Source organism: Lynx canadensis, chromosome A2 (genome assembly GCF_007474595.2).
Source record: "Lynx canadensis isolate LIC74 chromosome A2, mLynCan4.pri.v2, whole genome shotgun sequence".
NCBI lineage: Eukaryota > Metazoa > Chordata > Mammalia > Carnivora > Felidae > Lynx > Lynx canadensis.
The window spans coordinates 87,807,537-87,827,639 of record NC_044304.2 but is presented as its reverse complement, the minus strand read 5'-3'; the positions used below and the strand labels follow the sequence as shown (position 1 = coordinate 87,827,639).

The 20,103-nt window shown below is 36.0% G+C and overlaps 1 protein-coding gene across 1 annotated transcript in view; it reads left to right on the top strand.

Annotated features, from left to right (window-relative positions):
- The first annotated feature begins 7,559 nt into the window (after positions 1-7,559).
- SEMA3A (semaphorin 3A) overlaps positions 7,560-20,103 on the top strand; it is a 211,958-nt gene continuing 199,414 nt past the window's right edge. The window contains exon 1 of the mRNA XM_030307864.1: positions 7,560-8,036. Within this exon, the coding sequence (XP_030163724.1) occupies positions 7,925-8,036 (112 nt within the window). The 5' untranslated portion in view covers positions 7,560-7,924. The remainder of the gene's footprint in view (positions 8,037-20,103) is intronic.

Below are 20,103 nucleotides of genomic sequence, written 5' to 3'. Positions count from 1 at the left end.
GAGCACTGAAAATATAAGTTTAAAGTTTCTGTTCTTTTTGAGATGAGAGTGTACTGAAGAAACTTATTAGAATATAAGACAGGAAGAGCTATAATAGATATACGTACACACCACACATTCGTAGGAGAGAGAGCTCCCAGAATACTCATAAAACATTGTGAAAAATCATGCAAGGCCTTTCCTTTGTTTCTTCTTTTTAAGCAATCTTATATCCTGAGTCCCAAATGCAAAATCCTGATATAGGCAGATTAACTTTAGGGGAATACAATAGCCTATAATCATAAGTAATCCAACAAAATATGTAGACAGTCTGTCATCAGCCAGAGTCTTCCACAATAACAAGGAAGATAGTGTACAAGGACTAAAACCAGATACAGGATTTGACAAAAAGAAAATAGCAGTAGAACTGCATTTTAAATAATAAATAAATAAATAAATAAATAAATAAATAAATAAAAACACTCTACGCCAAAAAGGTACAGAAAGCTTTGCAGACAGTTTTTAAGCTTGGTGGTAGAAAGTTACCAAAAAAATAAAAGAAAAATTGTCGTCAGTTCCTTGGAACATATATCACTAGTCTCAAAAAGCTTGTAGTTTGTTTTTAAGTCACAAGGATGGACGCCTGTGTGTTTCTCAAAATTTTGTTGAATGGATGGATAGATACAAAATAAAAGAGTGCAAGAAATACAGTAGGTAAAATGTTTTCAAAGGTGACTGGAGTTGAGTGTAGAGGAGGAGTGTATTTCAGATCGCGTTTCCGGGGCGGAGTTAGTTGGCCAGGTTACATAGCGGCAGTCACGCATCAACTCAGGCTGACCACCTGAGAAATAGAGACGTTTACACTGATGCACACAAATTCAGTTTTCTTATGTCTCGAAGCATTTTTATTTTGGCTTACCAGAATTGAAGTAGGTTTCACAACATAATTAAATCTGTAGTAATTATTTAATATGTCAAAATGAGATCACCAGACTGATTCTATCAAAAAAAAAAAAAATCAAATGCCATCTCTACAACGTGACATAATGAGAAATACACTCACTTGATGATTAAGTTCGAAAAGTCAGTGTTTTTTTCTTCTGTATAATCAGCACATAATTACAGTGAGTTGCTAAAGCTTTAGTTGAGATAATAGTTAAAAACTGTGTGAGAACACAATTTTATACAGTGGACATTATTTTTATGCTTCAAAAGGAATTGTATAAAATTGACTATGTTAGATGTTTGGGGGTCTTTAAAGTGCTTCAAAGAAAGCACTTTTGAAAAACAAGTAAGGGAATAATCACATTGTCATTTAAGTCCTCCAGTCAAACCATTTTCAACTTGGATCTGTAATTTAAGAAGAGTCAAGGCTGGGCATATTGGATGCTGTTTCTCTTCTCATTGATACAGCAGGCATGAGAAAATGAATCTATGTTGATTGGTTTATGTGAGATATATCGTATGGATGTGCCCTGAGGAAAAATGGGGGAAGATTTGAATTTTCTTCATAAATCATTTATTAATGATAATAATAATAATAATAAATCGTTAGCTAATAAACAAGACATTTCCTAATCTCTTCCATAAGGTGACAGCTGCTCCTATAGCCAACACAGTGAAATGAAACCTGGCATATCATCCTAACCCCACCCCCATGCCACAAAAGAGAAAATGGGGGTGCAAAGACTGGACAAATGGCATTTAACTCTGGAGATAATGCAGAATAGGGAAGAAAATCATCGAAGTCTTCTTTTCTTAACTTTTGCAATTTAGACAAATCTGTGCCCTTGAAAAACCAGCATGTGCTGTAGATTTTGAGTCACCATCCGCCAAACAGTTGGGTTTGCCATTATAATAAACGCTTTTAAAGAACTTTAATTCCAGGTTACAACATTTCTGTTCTCTATTGTTATCAGTTACAAACTCTTTAAAAACATTTTTTTTTGAAGGAAAAGGCCTGTTCCTAGAATAGAGAGATTTTAGGAAACTTAACATCTGAGGTGAAACAGTCTTTTCAGTGGGTAACAAAGGGAGACCATATGCATCAGCTTTGTCTGAGTCATATGTAAAGTAATCTTTGAAACGCTATGGCCTAGTTTCTTCATCTTGTTTATTGAATATAGATCTGCTTATTTATTTATTTGGCGGGAAGGTGTGTGATATGCCTTTACTGAAAGCAAATAACTAATAACTTCATGTTCTGAAACACTCAACAGCCAACCTGCTCATTTCATTTGTATTCCATGGATGCCTCATTTTTTCCTCCTCACTGCCTAGCCTGTACTGATCAGTATTAACAATGGGATTTTTGTCTCACTTGAAAACTTTCTTGTTTCATTTGAGTTGAGGTGGAGACACTCTCACTTTAAAAAAAAAAAAGGAAAGAAAGAAAGAAAAAAAGCAGGTATTTTGATATTGTCATTGTTTTGTTATTTCAATACGTTAATATTCAGGGACACTGCATTTGCCTCTCAGATAATCTGATAAAGAAGCTATAAGTGATGACAAGCTTCTCAAATAGATGGAAAAGGAAAACTCCCCTGTTTAAAATATTTTAAAATGTTGACAAACATGATGGATTTAAGAAATCAAAAGGAAAGGGACTGGAAAAATGATACTTCCTGTTCCTAATAACTGGAGTTTAGCCACTTTTGGCAACTCTGATGATAACCATAAATGAAATTTTATGCATCCCTTTTTTTGACACTCTTTTCCATCCCCCACTCAAACTTGATAACCCAATAAAACTCACCTGCCAGCCGCACAAATCAGATTCTCCAAGAAAGGGAAGCCACCACCTCACCTTACCATTAAAGAATTTCCTCTGTAATTTCTGATACCCTTCATTGCCTGAACTTTTCCTGAAATCTGCAGCCACAAATAACGTGACTGGCCGGTTTCTGGTCTCCTGCATTGATCTAACATTTATCGCTTCAATTCATTTGAAAAACAAGGAGTTTTTTGTTTTGAGTCCCTATTTACCTCCAAGTATCATGACCATTGATGTCACAAGAGAAAACACAAAACTGATTTTTTTCCCCTCAAATTGTTACAAAATCATTCCAGAAGAGGGATGAGCTTATTTTCCTGAAATCTCCATTCATGGCAGGTGGGAGGGGGAAAGGGGGTAGAAAGCAAGGGAAGAGTTAATGCTTCCCTAGAGAGTGGATTCCCTTTGCCTTTTACCAATTCCTCCACTCAACTCCTCCTTTCACATTTTGCTTATACTAAGAGCATTCACAAGGGTCAGATTATGAAAAGTTTAACTTAATTTCTTAAATATTGCTTTCAACCTGCCACCCCCAGCTCCCAGTGACTACTGCAGTAGTTCTAAAGAACTATCATTTTGGCTAGAACAAATAATGCATCAGCTATCTAGTTTGCCCAATTAATAAGATGTCTTCTGATCTTCTAAAGAATGTTTTCACCCACACAATTCTTTTTTAGAAAAAGAAAAGGTTTCAAATTCCCTGTACCAGAAAAACCCTCATTAAAAATGAATTTCCAACATGAGATGTCAGAGCAAGGACAAATGTTCGACTCTGACATTTGCTATAATTCTGTTGATCACAGGCCTTTCTCATATAGCGAAGAAGCATCCCTTGAAGAAAAAAAATGAGAAATAGCAGATGTTAGATGGAAACTAATATTTTTTTACATGACTCAGTTGAATAACACCTTGGTAAGAGTACTGAAAATTTGTTTTTAGTATTGGTCTCCTTCTTGGTGTTGTTTCTTTGGGGAACTGGTTAACCAACTCATTCTAAAATTCTTAACTCAGTTATTTCTGTTAAAGAGGTCTTCTATTTTGTCATTAGTGCCAACTTGGGGGCAGTACTGTATCACACCACAATAAAACAGGGGTAGAGTGGGATTACAGGGAGAGGCAAGTGTGTTTACTAGAGTGTACCATAACTTCAAGTACATTTAATCCACTAAATTTTTAAATACATCAGAATTATATTTCTCCTTCTCTTCTTTTATGCACAAATACAGGAAGAGTTTTCACCTACCGCTCACAAAAAGACCCAGGGTATCTATAACCTGGGAAGTACTGGAATGCCATCTCACAAATAAGGACAATCATTTCTGCCCTTGAATTACAATGTTTGTTGTTATTCCAATTTATTTCATCATAAATAAAATACGGAGAGTGGGCATTTAAAAAATACTGCATTGGTTTTATCTAATACGTGAAAAGATCAAAAATATTTTTTTCAATGGAGAAATGCTTTCGTTTGGATCTTCTATGACTATACAGGTCTTTTGTGAAAAACAAAACTTAACCAACCTGTTGTAAAGTTGGAAGTATTGTTTCTCTAGAAAATCAAGCACACCACCCATGAACCTATCGCTCTTCCTGGAAAGTCTTTGTGATCCATCTCAATATGGAGTGGGGTTAAAAAACTACTGATTGATTTGACAGAAATCTATACAAGAGCATGATCATCATATTAAGCCCCTGCTCAAATCTGACTCTGTAGTAGGAGTTCATCACATCTGAACACTTGAAATTTAAAAAGGTAGTAGAGATTCAGTTGCAAGTGAAGTGAATTATGGTGCATGATATAGATTGCAGGTTAGAAAATCATCATAAAGACAACTTTGAGAAAAAAGCAAAATAAGGTTTTTCACTTAAGCCTTAAATAAAATTTGATGTTAAAAGATCAGTGTAATATTTCTGACTTTTAAAGAGTAGTAAGTGATGAACTAACATCAGTGGCCAAGGAGACAAATGCAGCAGGCTTAATCATGCAGGGCTTAGGCCACTGAATGTAAGAGTAGGGAGTCCTGTTCTTTGGGGGGTGTGGGGTGAATCAAAATCTATGTTTCACACATACGGTCAGATTTTGAAAATTTCTGAAAAACACCCACCGAGGTCGACCCTTTACCTTCTTTCTACGTCATCTGAGAAATACGTTTAACTTTGATTATCCTTCACGTGTTTGGGAGTAAAAGAAAAAAGTTGAAAACAACTTTCACCCTGACTTAAGTCAAAGACTTTGAAAGAGGTAGAAATAGAAAACTCCAAATGCTTTTGTATTTTTCAGGCATGTAGTTTCTTTTTCTTTTCTTGTTTACAAAATTACAGTTAAAATATCTATGCATGGCTACACTTTCCTATTCTTTTATAATCAGTCTAGCACAGTTAGGCTTACCCACAGAATTTACTGTGTTCACACATTTTAAATTTAAAAAATCTAGAGATAAGCAAATGTAAATGTGAATTTATTAAGCTTTCAAACATTTGAAGACACACAAAGATCATACAAAATTTAGAGGGTAAGAAAGTGTTTTTTAAAATTATGTGTGTGTATCTAAACATGGGTATCTGTGCTACCAAATTCCAGACTTCAACATTAATTTAAATTACTTGTTTTACAAAATTAAATAACTCTGTCCTGATTTTGTGGTTCAAAATCCAGATTGAATGTCTTTCTTCCCCATGGAGTCAATTCTGATCCTCTTTTATCTGAATTTTACCTACAACCTTTCATTTTTCCTGGAACACATCAAAATGTTTCAGAATTAGACATTATGAAAGTGAAATGGATACATTTCTAAATTTGCTTATCCTGTTTAGTTTTGACAAATATAAACTTGTTCCCCTACTCTAGGTAACAAGAGCTAGAGGAAAAATAAATATTTAAAGACATTTAAAATATATTAATGAAAATGGCACAACTATTTAAAGTATTTAAACTAATAATATGTGATATTTCAAAAGGATAATTCATTGGTCCAATCTTCTAAATAATCCCAAAGTAACATGAATTCCTCTGTAGAATAAATGTCTATAGAGAGTAATCCATGGAAGACAGACAAGCCTCTTGTCGTTTGTAGCCTTAATCCATTGCCTAGGGCGTGAAAAGTGCTCAGGATAACAAGTGCGGGAATCAGTAAAATCAACATTATTTTTAGATTTTATTTTCTTAACAATACTGACTGATCAATAAGCTTGAGGAAACTGACAAATACAATACGGTCTGTTTGATGAATCAATCTAGTGAAGTAGAGAGAATCCATCCACCCCTTCCCCCATTCTCCCTCCTTTAAATCCTCTTCATCCTCTTCCTGCTCCCCCACCCAGCCACCCACCCACCCCTACTCCGCCCACCCCGAACACACACATAGTTGTTGAGGCAGAGAGACAGACAGAAGGAAAGAGGGAAAGAGAGAGATGCTTTTCCCCTATTGGCCTGTAGACATTAAGTCATGAAAGCTGTAGTGGCAATGCTTGGATCATTTTTCGCAAGAATACTAAGCCACTTTAAGTGTTTATGTTTGTAATTGTGAGACTCACCCTCTTCTTTCAGTGGAAAAATTTCCATACTTGAAGCAGGTTCTCTATTCTGTATTTCAATTGTGAGTGTTGTGGGGGGGGGGGGGAGACACGGGTAGAGCAGAGAGAGTTGAGTAGAGAAGGGAAAGTTCGGTCCTACTAACTTTTATATACGCCAACCCCCAATATCCTATAAGGATATCAGCTTTGGGGAAAATTGAAAGAAAAATAGAAGAGGAAATTGAAACACCTCAGACAAAATATCTATTTAGGAAAGAACTGGTTGTGTCTGTGTGACTGCCTAAACATATGCATTCGTGTGCACAGAACGTTTAGTAACCCTTCACCAGCTCATGAAGACACAGAGATATCCTCTTTATGTTGGTCCTTGACACTCAGCAGGGACTTTTGTGAACTTTGTCATCTTCCTCTGCCCTTTAAACCAAAACTAGGGAAGTGGTTTTAATTAATGAGATGTGTGATGCATTAACAATGTTAGCCAGAGCATTCCAGAAGCTGGAAAACCATAGATGTTTTTAAATTCTGAGTATCCTTTTGAGTTGTAATTTATAATTCTCAGTGGACCTATATTTGTCTTGAACTGATTGTTGAAATGGGCTTTACTAGGAATTTCTTCAGTGAAATTGCTGCGGGTCGGGGGAAGGGGGTAGTTGAGCCAAGGAGGTTTGTTGGGAAGAGGGAATGATCTCTAACAAGGCTTTAAAACCTTCAGTGGTTAAAGTTATAATGGTGAAAAGATATACATATATGTACATATGCATATGTGTATGTATGCGTGTGTGTATATATATATATAAATATAAATACACACACGCATACATACACATATAATGCACAAGTTCAAAGGAATTATATAATGAGTTATAAATTATGTAGGTAGCAGAATTCAGATTTTTTTAATCAAAATTGCACCTAAAAATGGCTATAAAACAACGCGTGCCTTGGGAAGTAAATTTATAGCTACATGCCTTTCACAGGCACGCTGGAGGGTTCTGCTCCCAGCTCTAATCTCTAGGAGATGTTTTTTGCATGTGTTGTGTGACAGGAGGGAAGGGGAGTGGGTTGAGCTCGCCTGTTCTCCCATTGTCAGCCAGTCTAGTGAGTGTTGGGAAAACCTGTCTGTGGGATCTTGTGTCATCTCTCCCTACATGTGTACAGGAAAAGTCCGCGCTGCTCAGGGCTCCTCTTTCTCTCTCTCTCTCTCTTTCTCTCTCTCTCTCTCTTTCTCTGTTTCCCTTTCATTCTGCTTCCCCGGAGCCGAATGAAGCAGAGAGCAGGATTAGAGTCCGCCACTGGCTATCAGAAGAGCCTAGATAAAAGGAACTGCTTCTTAAGCACCACTGCAGCAGCCCTTGTTCATTTTTTTTTTTTTCTTTCTACACAACAGTTGTGCCTCATTATCCGGTGCCTGGCTCGATTTTTTTTTTTTTTTTTTGGAGGGTTTGAAGTTTCTGTGCTCCAGTGACTGTTACAGAAGAAGAGGTGTTAGTGTTGCCGTGAGGTCTTGATTGTCTGCATTTATGAATGAAACTGACCTAAATCACCTGTTACCTCCAGTTTCCAGATTGTTTGAACTTCTCTGGCCGCACAATACAGGAGGGAAGGCAGAGCAGCACAGGCACCTCCAGCGTCTGCAGCATGGGCTGGTTCGCTAGGATTGTCTGTCTTTTCTGGGGAGTATTACTCACAGCCACAGCAAACTATCAAAATGGGAAGAACAATGTGCCAAGACTGAAATTATCCTACAAAGGTAAATCTTTATTTTTCTTCTTTTTCGGCTAGCTCTGTAATGTCCCTGCCCCCCCCCCCACCCCACCACCCCTGCCTTTTCATTCCTTGAACTCCCTCCCAAGCCAAACCATGAAACCTTTAGTTTAACCTGGGAAACCTATGTGATCCTGTGTGTCTTTCTGAGATGATTTAAACACTTTTTTATAAAAGCATGTCTCCTGTTTGATATATGACAATTTAAATGCAAACAAAGAACATTTAATCACATTTGCAGAGAAGAGCTGAATGCCTGGGTAAATGCTGATCTGTGTGTGTGATCATATGTGCTGTTAATTTTTCTGACTCTACTTCTATTAAAATATCTTTAAAAAGCGCCGTGGTAAAAATAGTCTCTTTGTAGAACGCCTCACCTATAGCAATTGTTGTGATAAATTGTGTTTTCTTAGTTTGAGGCACTAAATGGTTAATCGTCATCATGAATATTCAGTTTGTTCAAATCTGACAATCAGATGCTTAACATAAGCAGTAGATCATGGTTTGCCAAGAGAATATAAACTGGAGGGAACAGACTAGTTTTTCCACAGTGTGTTATGATTGTACCAAAGACTGTGTATTTGGCTAATTGGTGTAAAGCGAAAGCCTTTGAAATATAATGTTATTTAATTCCATATGTACTTCAGTGAGAACTGAAGGAACATTACTTTCTGGTTGTACAGCTAGTTGTGTGAACTTACTTTCAAAAAGAGTTTAAATTTAAGAAAGAAAAAAAGCTTCAGTACATGATTGCTAGTACTTTATTTGGTTACAGCTTAATGCATATGCCTGGTTTTTAATGAGGATTTTAAGGAAATATTTGTTCTCCATTTGTTTAGATAGATTTTGTAGATAGTTGTATAAAATAATGCTAACATGGTTGAAAAGAGTATTTTTGAAAAACTTTTAATGAAAAAGAATGTTTCTATAACTGAGGTATTAGTAAAATGGAGTTGGTGATTAAAATGTTTTAACTCAAGTACTTTTACTCCCTAAGGTGTTGCTTTCTTATGATTCTCAGATTTCGGGAATTGGGGGTGGGGCAGTAGGAAGCTTCAATTATACCCTGTTTTTAGCCTATAATGTGAAAGAAAATCATTGAATCTATCTGTAGAGATGTCTGTCTGCTGCACATTGTTCTTATGCCAGAAACATATTCTTTAATTTTCACATGATGGGGAACATCTCTTTCTGAATGCTCTAGTGTGAATGAGGATCACAAATAGGAAAGAGAGATGTAATTTTCACACTTTGGATTAGAAAATTCAACACCTATTAAATGTGTTTATTTGGAATTAATACTTGCTAGGTAAAATACATTGGATTGAAAGATACATTTATTTTTGGCATAACAATTTCTTAGTTACTAAAATGTGAATGGATTTAAAACATTAGCAAACAGAATTGCAATTGTACTCATCGTGCAAGATTTTAAAACATTATCATATAGCCATTAAAGATTTAATTAAATCTCTATTACATCTCTAGCAAATGTCTTTAAATTGTTTTTATAGAATATGGTATTATGGCATGTGTATTTTCCTCAGTTTTTGCTTTCTGTTTTCATTCTTTGGGAGGATGACATCAAATAATTCTTAGATTGGTGGCTGATTTTATCCAAGTTTATGTGCCTATGAGTCAGTTTCGCATGCAACTTTACTTCTTGAAGATGTGAATGGCTGTATGCTATAATTGTAGAGTAACAAATGAAACATGAAACACACTTTAAAAATCTACTATATTTGGAGATACTGGTCTAAATGCTAAATAAGTTGTAAAATAAATAAAGATTGGGAATTATATATATTTTGCAAGAATTTTATTTCCATGGTGATTGATTACTCTCCATTATAGAACAGGTACCCGTTCTTTCTATATACAAACAGATAGCATTTAATTAGAATAGTCCTTTGATATGTGTGCAGGCTTTAAACTTGTCTGATGAAGTAAGTTGTATATATTGACAGTATGAATCTATTTGACACTGTCTTTATAAACTCTTTTTATCATGGCATCCATTAGAATTATTCTGCTTTTCTTTTCATCAAAAAAACTGCTCTACACCTACATAACAATTCTATTGATATGCCTAGGGCTTGGCAATTTGGTAATATAAACTGTGAAATGAACAACAACAAGAAGAAGAAAAGGAATGGCCCAAGCAATTTTTCTTCTGTCATTTTATTGGTCTGTCATTACCTTTTTGTCCCTACATGTACACTTGTTTTGCCAAAGCAAATGCCTAGTAGCCAATTGTCAGTACTTTGTTTCTAAACTATAATAGAGATTTTTTTTTTAGCTCCTTCTTTTTCCTCCTTAATTAGATGTCAAACACGGTTAAAACATCCACTGCTTTGCCCTTAAAAATATTCCAGCATGATTCATGAAGAGTTAAATCCCTGCCAACCCTAATTTCCCATGGTCACTTGTTTTCAAAGATCCACCATTAACTCTCTCATTGCTCAGGTTGCCAAGACAAAGTTTCAGGCAATCACTGTGCTCACTTCCTACTTGTCATCTTGCCTAGTAGGAAATGAAAGAGATTTGATGTGTTAAATGAGAAAGAAAAAGAAAAGCAAGAAGGCAGCCTTGGTAGTGGATGCACATATATATATATATATATATCTAATAAGGTACCTCTTTACTTTCTAGGAAAAAGGGATTGAATGGATGTGTTCAGGACCATCTGGAGAAGTGATAATATTAGAAAAATGGGGTATGCTGGCTTTTCCTCTGAACCAATCTGATTTAGAATCCTTGTGGGGGAAGCAAATGTGAGAACTCTGTAAATCTCAGCAGTCACATACAAATTATCCTCAAGAAACATTCACTCAGAGATACTTTTGCTTTCCTGAAATGTATGTAATATAGCTAAATGTTGAAATGCTTCTTTTTCAAATTGATGTGGAACTGTTTATTTCTCCTACAAAACTAGTCAAATTTCACTTTTCTCATGAAAAACCAGACTATCATATAATCTTCCTTTTGGAATGTGTGGTACAATGAAGACTTCAGAAAAACCTATGGAAATCACAAGGAAATAAGTTAGGTTTGGGGTTTTAAACAAATGACAAATGTTCCATCACTCAATGTAATGAGCATTTCCAGGACATTGTGTGCTCCAGTTTTAGTAAAAATGAAAGGCACATGCAAGTCTGAATGTGATGGTTATCATGTGAATCCAAAGGTTAAATCAATGACTTTAACTTTACTTTCATAGGGAGGACTTAGTAAATAGCACTTAAATAAATGTTTGAAAGACTTTCTTTTCATACTTTGTAAAGAGTTTTGCCCCCAGAGTAGTTTAATTATTGCAACAATGAGATTATCAGGTAAATCAAAATCCTCACACACATCTTTCTGATATTGGAAGTAATATTTAATTAAAACTTTATGAAATACAATTTGCAAAAGACTTTTTATTTGCCATTGCTCAATGCACTATGATCGCTTCAGATTTAGTTAATATGAATGATGATTTACTAATTAAACTTGTTGACTTTTCAGAGATTTTTCTTCACTTTTACCAGAGTACAGATACACATCTATATATATATATATATATATATATGTGTGTGTGTATATGTATAAATATATGTATATCTATGAATGACAAAACTTTATGTTAGTATCTTATAGCTGAGAAAAGTGATCTTGGCAACCTATAATAAAATTGTTACTGCTATACAATGACATTCGTATTTTGTATTATGTATTTATTTATTTATTTTAGAATGGGCATGAAAAGTCCCCATAGATATGTCAAGTACTCACATGTTTGTATAGGATGTAATATGTCTTATACTGATAATTTCCTCGCAGCTAAAAGATAAGTATCTATGAAAGGTAGAGAAATATATATATATATATACATGTATATATATATATAGTATATTTATATATTATATATAAGTATATATATAGTATATTTATGTATTATATAATATTATATATTTATATATTATATGTTTAAGATATGTATTCTTACACCCCCCCACACACACACAGTGCAAAGAAGTTATAAATTCTTTGCAGTATCTTTTCTCCTATAGTCACTGCATATTTAACATCAGGTCTCTGACTTGCTGATTCTTATTTAACATGGCCTTTTCTGCTCAAATTTCTATTCACTTTAAAAATCATATTTTGATTCAGGAACCTTCAATTTCAGCCTGCTGAAAACTAGAAATTTTTATTCACCTACTCGAAAAAATGTATTCTGGCAAAATAATGAAAAATAAAATAAAACAAGATGCTCAGTCACACATCTTGTGATCCAGTGCTGGTCAGATCACATGAGGGCTAGTGAAAGTCTCCAGTTCAGGGGTTCTCTGTTTAAAGCTGCCAACCAGATTGGCCTTGGAAGTAGTAAGTTATACAGTGTAGAGCTCAGCTAGTAGAAAAAATAACGGAGACCCCAAAACCATGCCATGTAAAATTCTAGCCCACCAAATTTTGATAATAATATTCAATCATTATTAGCTCAAATAAAGCTGAATACTGAAGAGATAATGGTTCCAATTCTAACTTTTTTATGTTGTTATTTCTCTTCATATAAATTATTTACAAGACTCCACTGCAGACAGTGATGTAAATTGCCAGGATATTTAGGCAACCAAATAGATGTATAAATCTGTCATAACGAATTTCCTTGTTTTCTTACTTTTCATTCATCTATAAATCAAACAACTTAATTAACAAATATGCTGGAATTTTTGGCCAGTTATATTGAAATTTTATATTCAAACATCCATGCAAATGAAAGATCTTTCAAGAATAAATTGAATTAAAATTAATTAATATGATCTCATATGTTCCTAGTAAGGAAATAAAACTGTTGCTTGCAGAGCATAATCTACTTATGTTTAGTGTGAATATCTAATTGTAGTTGAGCTATGTACTTTAAATAACTTACAGTGTTATCAACAGTAAGAAATTGTGTGGTTTAACTTCTTATCCCAATTTTTCTCATTTAAACTTCAGTGGCACACCTACATGTCACTAGTCAAAGGTCAAAATATCGTACCTTCACATGCTTGGAGAATTTTAAATCTAAAGTCAGGACTATGCTAAATAGAATTTATATTTCCATTGTCCTAAAACCGTCCAGAGAAACCAGTACTCAAATGCATTTTTAATCAATCATTATGTAACAGCATTCATTTACAAAGTCATGATATTATATCATGGAGAGTTACATATTAATTGATTAAGACATTGCACTTATCAAACCTTTATGAAAACAATCTATGATAAAATGATGTATCAGTACAAAATTGTAGGTAAAATCTCTAGAACTCGTGACAGTATCTAAGTTTAGTGCATGCAGTGATAGCTTATTTTAAAAAGACCAGCAGCTGTAAACATAAATTAGAACAAGTGTGAGCCTTGGGATGGATTTTACCCCTCATGACTTCTAAGGTGCTATTTAAAGGAATTATCATGATTTGCAGTTCTGTGCTTCCACTAATAGGTGGCACTAGCAATTTGTGACAGCTCTTTCATTAGTTTGGAAATGGGCAGGCTGCTAGGATAAATACACACAGAGTGATGTGTGGAGGCCAAGCTTGGAAAAACTGGCATTAGAGTCAGGAGATGTAACATGCACAAAACAGAAGCGTTAGTTGAAATGCGTTTTGCTAAAGATTTTGAGGTGCTCTTTGCATGCATTTATTGGTGTATTTTGACCCTTGAAAAGCAAATGGTTATAAGTAAGTATATATATTTTTAACTTAAGACTTAACATATGAAAATGGCCTGTGCTACACAGCAGTAGCAAACAATCAGAATGAGGAAAGGATAGCTTCGTGTGTCTCCATGCATATCAAGTATTTTATGTACATTCATATAGATGCATTCATATATATTTTTTCAGTCTGAATCATAAAAAGTTCGTAACGAAAATGATGCAGACTTCCTCTGGCACATTACTGCCATCGTTCATAATTGGAGAGTAGCTAATTGAGGCGGTAAAATAAAGTTTAATAAATCACATTCGGTATATTTTTAAAAGTGACTCCTTGTGATTTGTAGGATGTTTTAAATTATTATCATAATTAAACATATGGAAGAATCAATAAATTTTATCTGACACAAGTAAGTCTGAATGTCTCCAGTTACTATCTTCTTCTATTGCCAAGACATAAACATCAGTATAAATAGGGAATTCACACACTATTTCCAAACAGTAACAAAGCTGGACTCTGTCAAACCCAGGATAAGAAAATATACAATTTACACTTAAATTAGGGAATGAAGATAAGCAAAAATAAAATTCTGTTGATAAATAGGAAGAATAATTCAATCTTAGTATTTTCTAGAAGCTTAGGGTAAAACTTAAAGAGACCACAACTTTAGGGAATCTTGTCGGCTCCTAAATGAGTCATTAAACCTGCATTTCCAGGTTTCCTTTGCTTGGAAAGATATGACGTGAGAGAAACAGTGTTGACCAAATCTCACGGTAACGTATTTTGTTGCCGAAATCGTAAATGTGTCTTTTGATAAAACATAGCTTCACCCGCTTGAGTCTTGATCAGCAAACTAAATGGGGCTTAGTGCTGTTGAATATGTTGAATGGCTTCTTTAGTCTGTAAAATTACTTAAGTGGATCCTCTCTGTTGTGCCAGACTGTGAGGTCCTCAAGGCCAGATCTCTTCTTTTTCATCCTTAGACGCTCAACAGCTGGCACAGTCACTTGTTGAGCGATTCTGTGCTCCCTTTGACACACTGGTTTTTAAAAGCAATATGCCTGTTTATTAATGAGTACAAAAAGAATGCACAGGTGTAATTATCAATTCATTATAAGTGAACTGTGCGTTGTAATGTAGAGAAAGTAAGCTTAGTGCTGGACACTAGGGAAGGAGGATATCAGTTGAGGGACTTAGAAATGCACCAAGAGGGTTGCCTGGGTGGCTCAGTCAGGTGAGCATCCAACTCTTGATTTCGCCTCAGGTCATGGTCCCAGGGTCGTGAGATAGAGCCCCATGTGTGGGGCTCCTCACTGAGCGTAGAGCCTGCTTGGGGTTCTCTTCTCCCTCTCTCTCTCTTTCTCTCTGTCCCTCCATGCTTATACTCACTCTCAGTAAAATAAAATAAAATAAAATAAAATAAAATAAAACAAAATAAAACAGTAAAATAAAATAAAATAAAAGCACTAAGCGTATGTCAACATTGTTGCCTCCACAGACAGTATCTCCTCTGAACCAAGCATATTTCAGGACTGAATCACAAAGTTTCTGGTCAACTTAACTCGCCTGTGAGTAAGACATGAAGAATGGATAATAATAATACACACATCTTATAAGATCCTAGGAACCAGGTTGAAGACTTGTTTCATTCCTTTGGAGGAACACCCTGATTTTTCTCATAACTGTGTTGCATTACACATAGCCAGAAAAGAAAGTAAGTGAGGCTACTCTAAAACCACATAATGGCTAAAGATAAAAGATCTCATCATCAGTCTTATTGTATCTGAGCTCTTTGTAGAACAAATCAGTTCTACCAAACAAAGCTGAAAGCATAATCACTTAAAAATTTAAATTTGACTGTATTCTATTGTCCATACTTTTGAGAGAATGCTGGCTTTCCTATTGGACAACTTGCTACGATTATTATTGAGCAGGCTTTCTTGTTTCCTCTTATCTTTGACTCCACTAATTTTCTTAGTCCACTTAGAGGTGGACTTGATGCTTAGAATATAAATATGGCATTGATGTTTAGAATATAAATTCGTTTACAGTGCTTGATGTTAAACTCTTATAAAATATTTTAGTCTTGTGACAAAGTAGAAGTATTAACAGGAAAGGACAGGTGGACAACTACCAAGAGTGCCAAATCATAGCTATTAAGTGACATTAAAAAACTAATTAAGGTCTAATCCCAGCCCTTAAGGAATATATTTGGGGAAAGCCAGAACAAAGTTGTTTATACCTGAGGTCAACTCCAAAGGAGACAAGGACTTGTGACTCTTCATCAGATGTGTTAGAAATTTTAATTTTTATATTCAAATTTGAAGTTTCAAGAGAATAAACTCTGCTCTACTGTGATAATCCTTTAGAATTAGTTTAGGGATGAGTGGGTGGCTCAGTCAGTTAAGTATCCAACTCTTGATTTTGGCTCAGGTCATGATCTCACAGTTGTGAGACTGAGCTGTGCATTGGGATCCATGCTCAAAGATTCTCTCCCTGTCCCTCTGCCCCTCTTGCCCCCCCCCTCAAAAAAAGACAGTGTAATCATACTTGCAGAATTATATGGAGATGAAGGACTACATAAATCAATGTGCTTATAGCAAATATAAGAAAAGTTACATTCCAGTCATTATTTTTCCAAATCATCTCACATTTAATTGGTAATTGTGGAAAGTGGAATGCTGAGAAATAGTAGGGAGAGGATGTCACCCTTTGCTTGAGGTCAGGTCTTGGGCACTTCAGGATTGGCTGTCATCTTCAGTCCTTTAATGTTTGACCTTCCCAGAGCATCTTCTACGGTACAATGTTGTTGTCTTGAGGAGTTCTCTGTTCTCCCTAAGGCATCACTACTCTAGTAAGTTGCTAACCTGCCTCTTTCAGCGGCCCTTCCATTGAGGCTTCTCAGCATGTTGGCTCCAGGACATAGTGTTTAGTGTCTTGCTTCCACTGGAATGCACACAGTGTTTCCACTCTCAAGTCCTTCCACCTCCAGAGTGAAGGGTGTGAGCAGGACACAGACCCCCCTGACCCCCCTCAATATAAGAGCCCTCCATCTTTCCAGACTTGACATATTTAATAATATATAATATATATTAAATATTTTATATATATATATATAACATAACTGATACTGGCCACCCTCCTCCCCCATCCTCCACCCCCTTTGACCTAGAAATAGTCTTCATCTGGGGCGCGTGGGTGGCTCAGTCGGTTGAGCGTCTGACTTCGGCCCAGGTCATGAGTTCAAGCCCCGCGTCGGGCTCTGTGCTGACAGCTCGGAGCCTGGAGCCTGTTTCAGATTCTGTGTCTCCCTCTCTCTCTGACCCTCCCGCATTCATGCTCTGTCTCTCTCTGTCTCAAAAATAAATAAATGTTAAAAAAAAAATTAAAAAAAAAGAAAAAAAGAAATAGTCTTCATCTTGTACCTTCTTGTCCTATCCAAATAAATCTAATTCAAGACCCTCCTTTGAAAACAAAATCCTCAGAAATTAAAAGCCCTTATGTCTCTCTCAAAAAGAAGTGTAGAACTGCATTTTTATCAGCTAGATCTACAGAAAAACGAACAAAATGGCAATTTCTTAATTAGGTCATCTTGCCACTTTAAATTTCCCTGTTCTACATGCATATACCTGATGATCTCAACTAGACATTGTGCCTAGTACAGAGAGTGTGGTTCCCATAATTTTAGTTCAGTTGGGTCAACTTTACACATATAAAATACCGTGATTAAAGGACAAAGTAGCCTCCTTGACCCTTGAGATGTGGACATGTTGCCCAAGTGATGACTCAGAAGCAGAAAGCTCATACAACCTGAAATTTTGTGCCAGTGTCACCCAGGGATCTCTTCCCCATCTGCCCATACCCCTGACTACTTCCCAGACATTACAAATTCTGGGGAGTCGCTGAGCCAGCTAGGGTCTTTTTTATTTGTCTCTTCCACATGTGAAAGGCTACAGAATATCTACACTTGGTCTCTCACACAGAACTCCAGTTTTGTTCAAAACTGTGCCCACTGACCTCTCTGCAAGCATATTTGTCCTCCTTATTTCCAGTTGTGGAGGATATTGTCTTTTTGTCCCAGTGGTCCAGGCCAGTAGAGTCCCAGTAGAGTCTTTGCCTCTTCCCTCGCTGACCCACCCCATATCTACCTACATGTCCTGTGGATTCTATCTCTTGAGTCACTCAAATCTGTCCTGTTCTCTCTTCCAGGCTAAATGAGATCCGTATCATTACTTGCCCTGCTATGGCAACAGCCATCTTTAATTACGGTCTCTTTTTTTGCATCATTAGTGGCTACAATTCTTTCTGAAATCCAAATCTAATTATGCCTTTCCTTCATTTTAAAGTTTTACTGATTAAAGTCCAAACTCCTTAGCTTGACCTACAAGAATGATTAACTTAAAGGAGTCTAGGGCATAGAGGGAACTAATTGGAGGTCTTGGAGTTGTTAAGATATGAAGAAATTAATCCCTGAATAAGGATCATGATAATGGAAATGAGAGAGGAAGGCTGAAGATGAGACATATGTATAGAAACGTTAGATTCAGTAAATGCTTGTGTACGTATGGGAGAATCTGGAGAATTCAAGAACAGTAAGTTTTTAAATTTCTGCAACTAGGAGTATGATACAACAATTGGTAGTAACTAGAAAGTGAAACTCTCTTCACCTTGCAGCCCCAACCACACCCTCACCCAGTACCTCCCTTTCCATGTCACACTTAGCTTTCCTTCCCGGATCCACATCTGCCCAGCCTTAGTTGTTTACTGATGCTGTTCTCTCCAACATTGACTTGAGTATCTCCTTTGATAAGGCTTTTGAAAAGACAGAGGAGTATAAAACATCATGCGGCATCTATCCTAAAGAAACGTATGACTTGGAAGGGGAGAAGACCCACATTGTTAGGTTTCTTTTTTTTTAATATTATGCTGTTCCTTATCCATTTTATTATTTTTTAAGACTTTATTTTTTAAATAATCTTTACACCCAATGAGGAGCTCAAACTTAACATCCCCGAGAGCAGGAGTTGCAAATTCTACCTACTGAGCGAGCCAGGTGCACCTATCCATTTTCTATTCTCAGTCAAGTAGAGTCTTACACATGATAGTGCCTCATTAAATTGAAGAAGTGGTTGAAGGAATAAGTGAGGAGGTGACAGATAATCACTCCCCGTGAGAGCCCTAAGGAGCAGAGATGAGACCTTATATAAAACAGATCTGAGTACAAAACACAGTCCATTCTGGGAAGTGAAATCTCTGGGAGAAAAATCATCGATGGCTGCAGAAGCAGTTTAAATCAGGATAAGTGGTAGAAAATTTTGAAACAGGTTATAGGCTGCAGTTCAGATTGGGCCTCACAGTTCAGTCCTGTTCTCTTGGGTTACAGAGACTCCAGATGGAGACACATAGCTCTTCTTTAGCTACATAGAGCAATCCGATTTCACACATCCAGAAAAATGCAAGTTATACCTAAGAAAAACTGCAGCTATTTATTAAAATCCAACAATCTAGCATATTTAGGGCATAGCTGTCCATCTAAAATATTCAATTACATATTAATTCCTTTAAATGTTCTTAGATTTATGGCAGGACACACATTTAGGACTTCTGATGAGGTATCAGACATACATCTTAGTCTGTCACAATGTCACTATTTGGCCAAAAGCAAGATGTCAAGTGTAACCTTTGTTGTTTTCAAGTTACTATATTATGTGGGATCTTCCTTCTTTAGTAGATTTTTTTCTTTTCTCCTGGGCTGGTGTGCAGGGATTCAGTCCTTTGCACTTGATTCTAACTAGATAGAATTGGAAGCGATACTCAAACAAAGCAACTACTCCTAAGACTCCAATTCCCTGTTAGGCTCTTACACACTGGCCCAGAGCCATGGAGTTTCCTACTTTCACTGTGTGTTCTTCGTGTTCAATAGGCTCTCAGCCTTCTTTTGCTTCCCAAGGTGCCTATTCAGAACAGAATTAAGGTTCCCTTGGCACATACTAGCAGAACACACATCCTATCTCCATCATTCAACCTCCTAATCCAGACAGCGTCTTGAGAAAGATTTCTAGCATAATAGCAAGGTGGGACGAAGTGACTAGAAAAAAGTTTTTCTTGCATGCCTCAAATCACTTAGCAAGGTAAAATAGAGTCAGTGTCTGTTTTGTCTAATGTATCATCAGAAATAAGATTAATACTTGTCTCATTGGCATTGCTCTTTAGCTGTCAAATTAGAGAAAACTATCTACTCTGTGACAGTACTTCTGTCCACAGCTTTATAAACATTAGCACATTCATTTTGAAAGAATATGTTTAGACTATTTTAAGCAGATGCCATATAAGGAAGTGAAATTAGTGATGCTATAGTGATTTGTT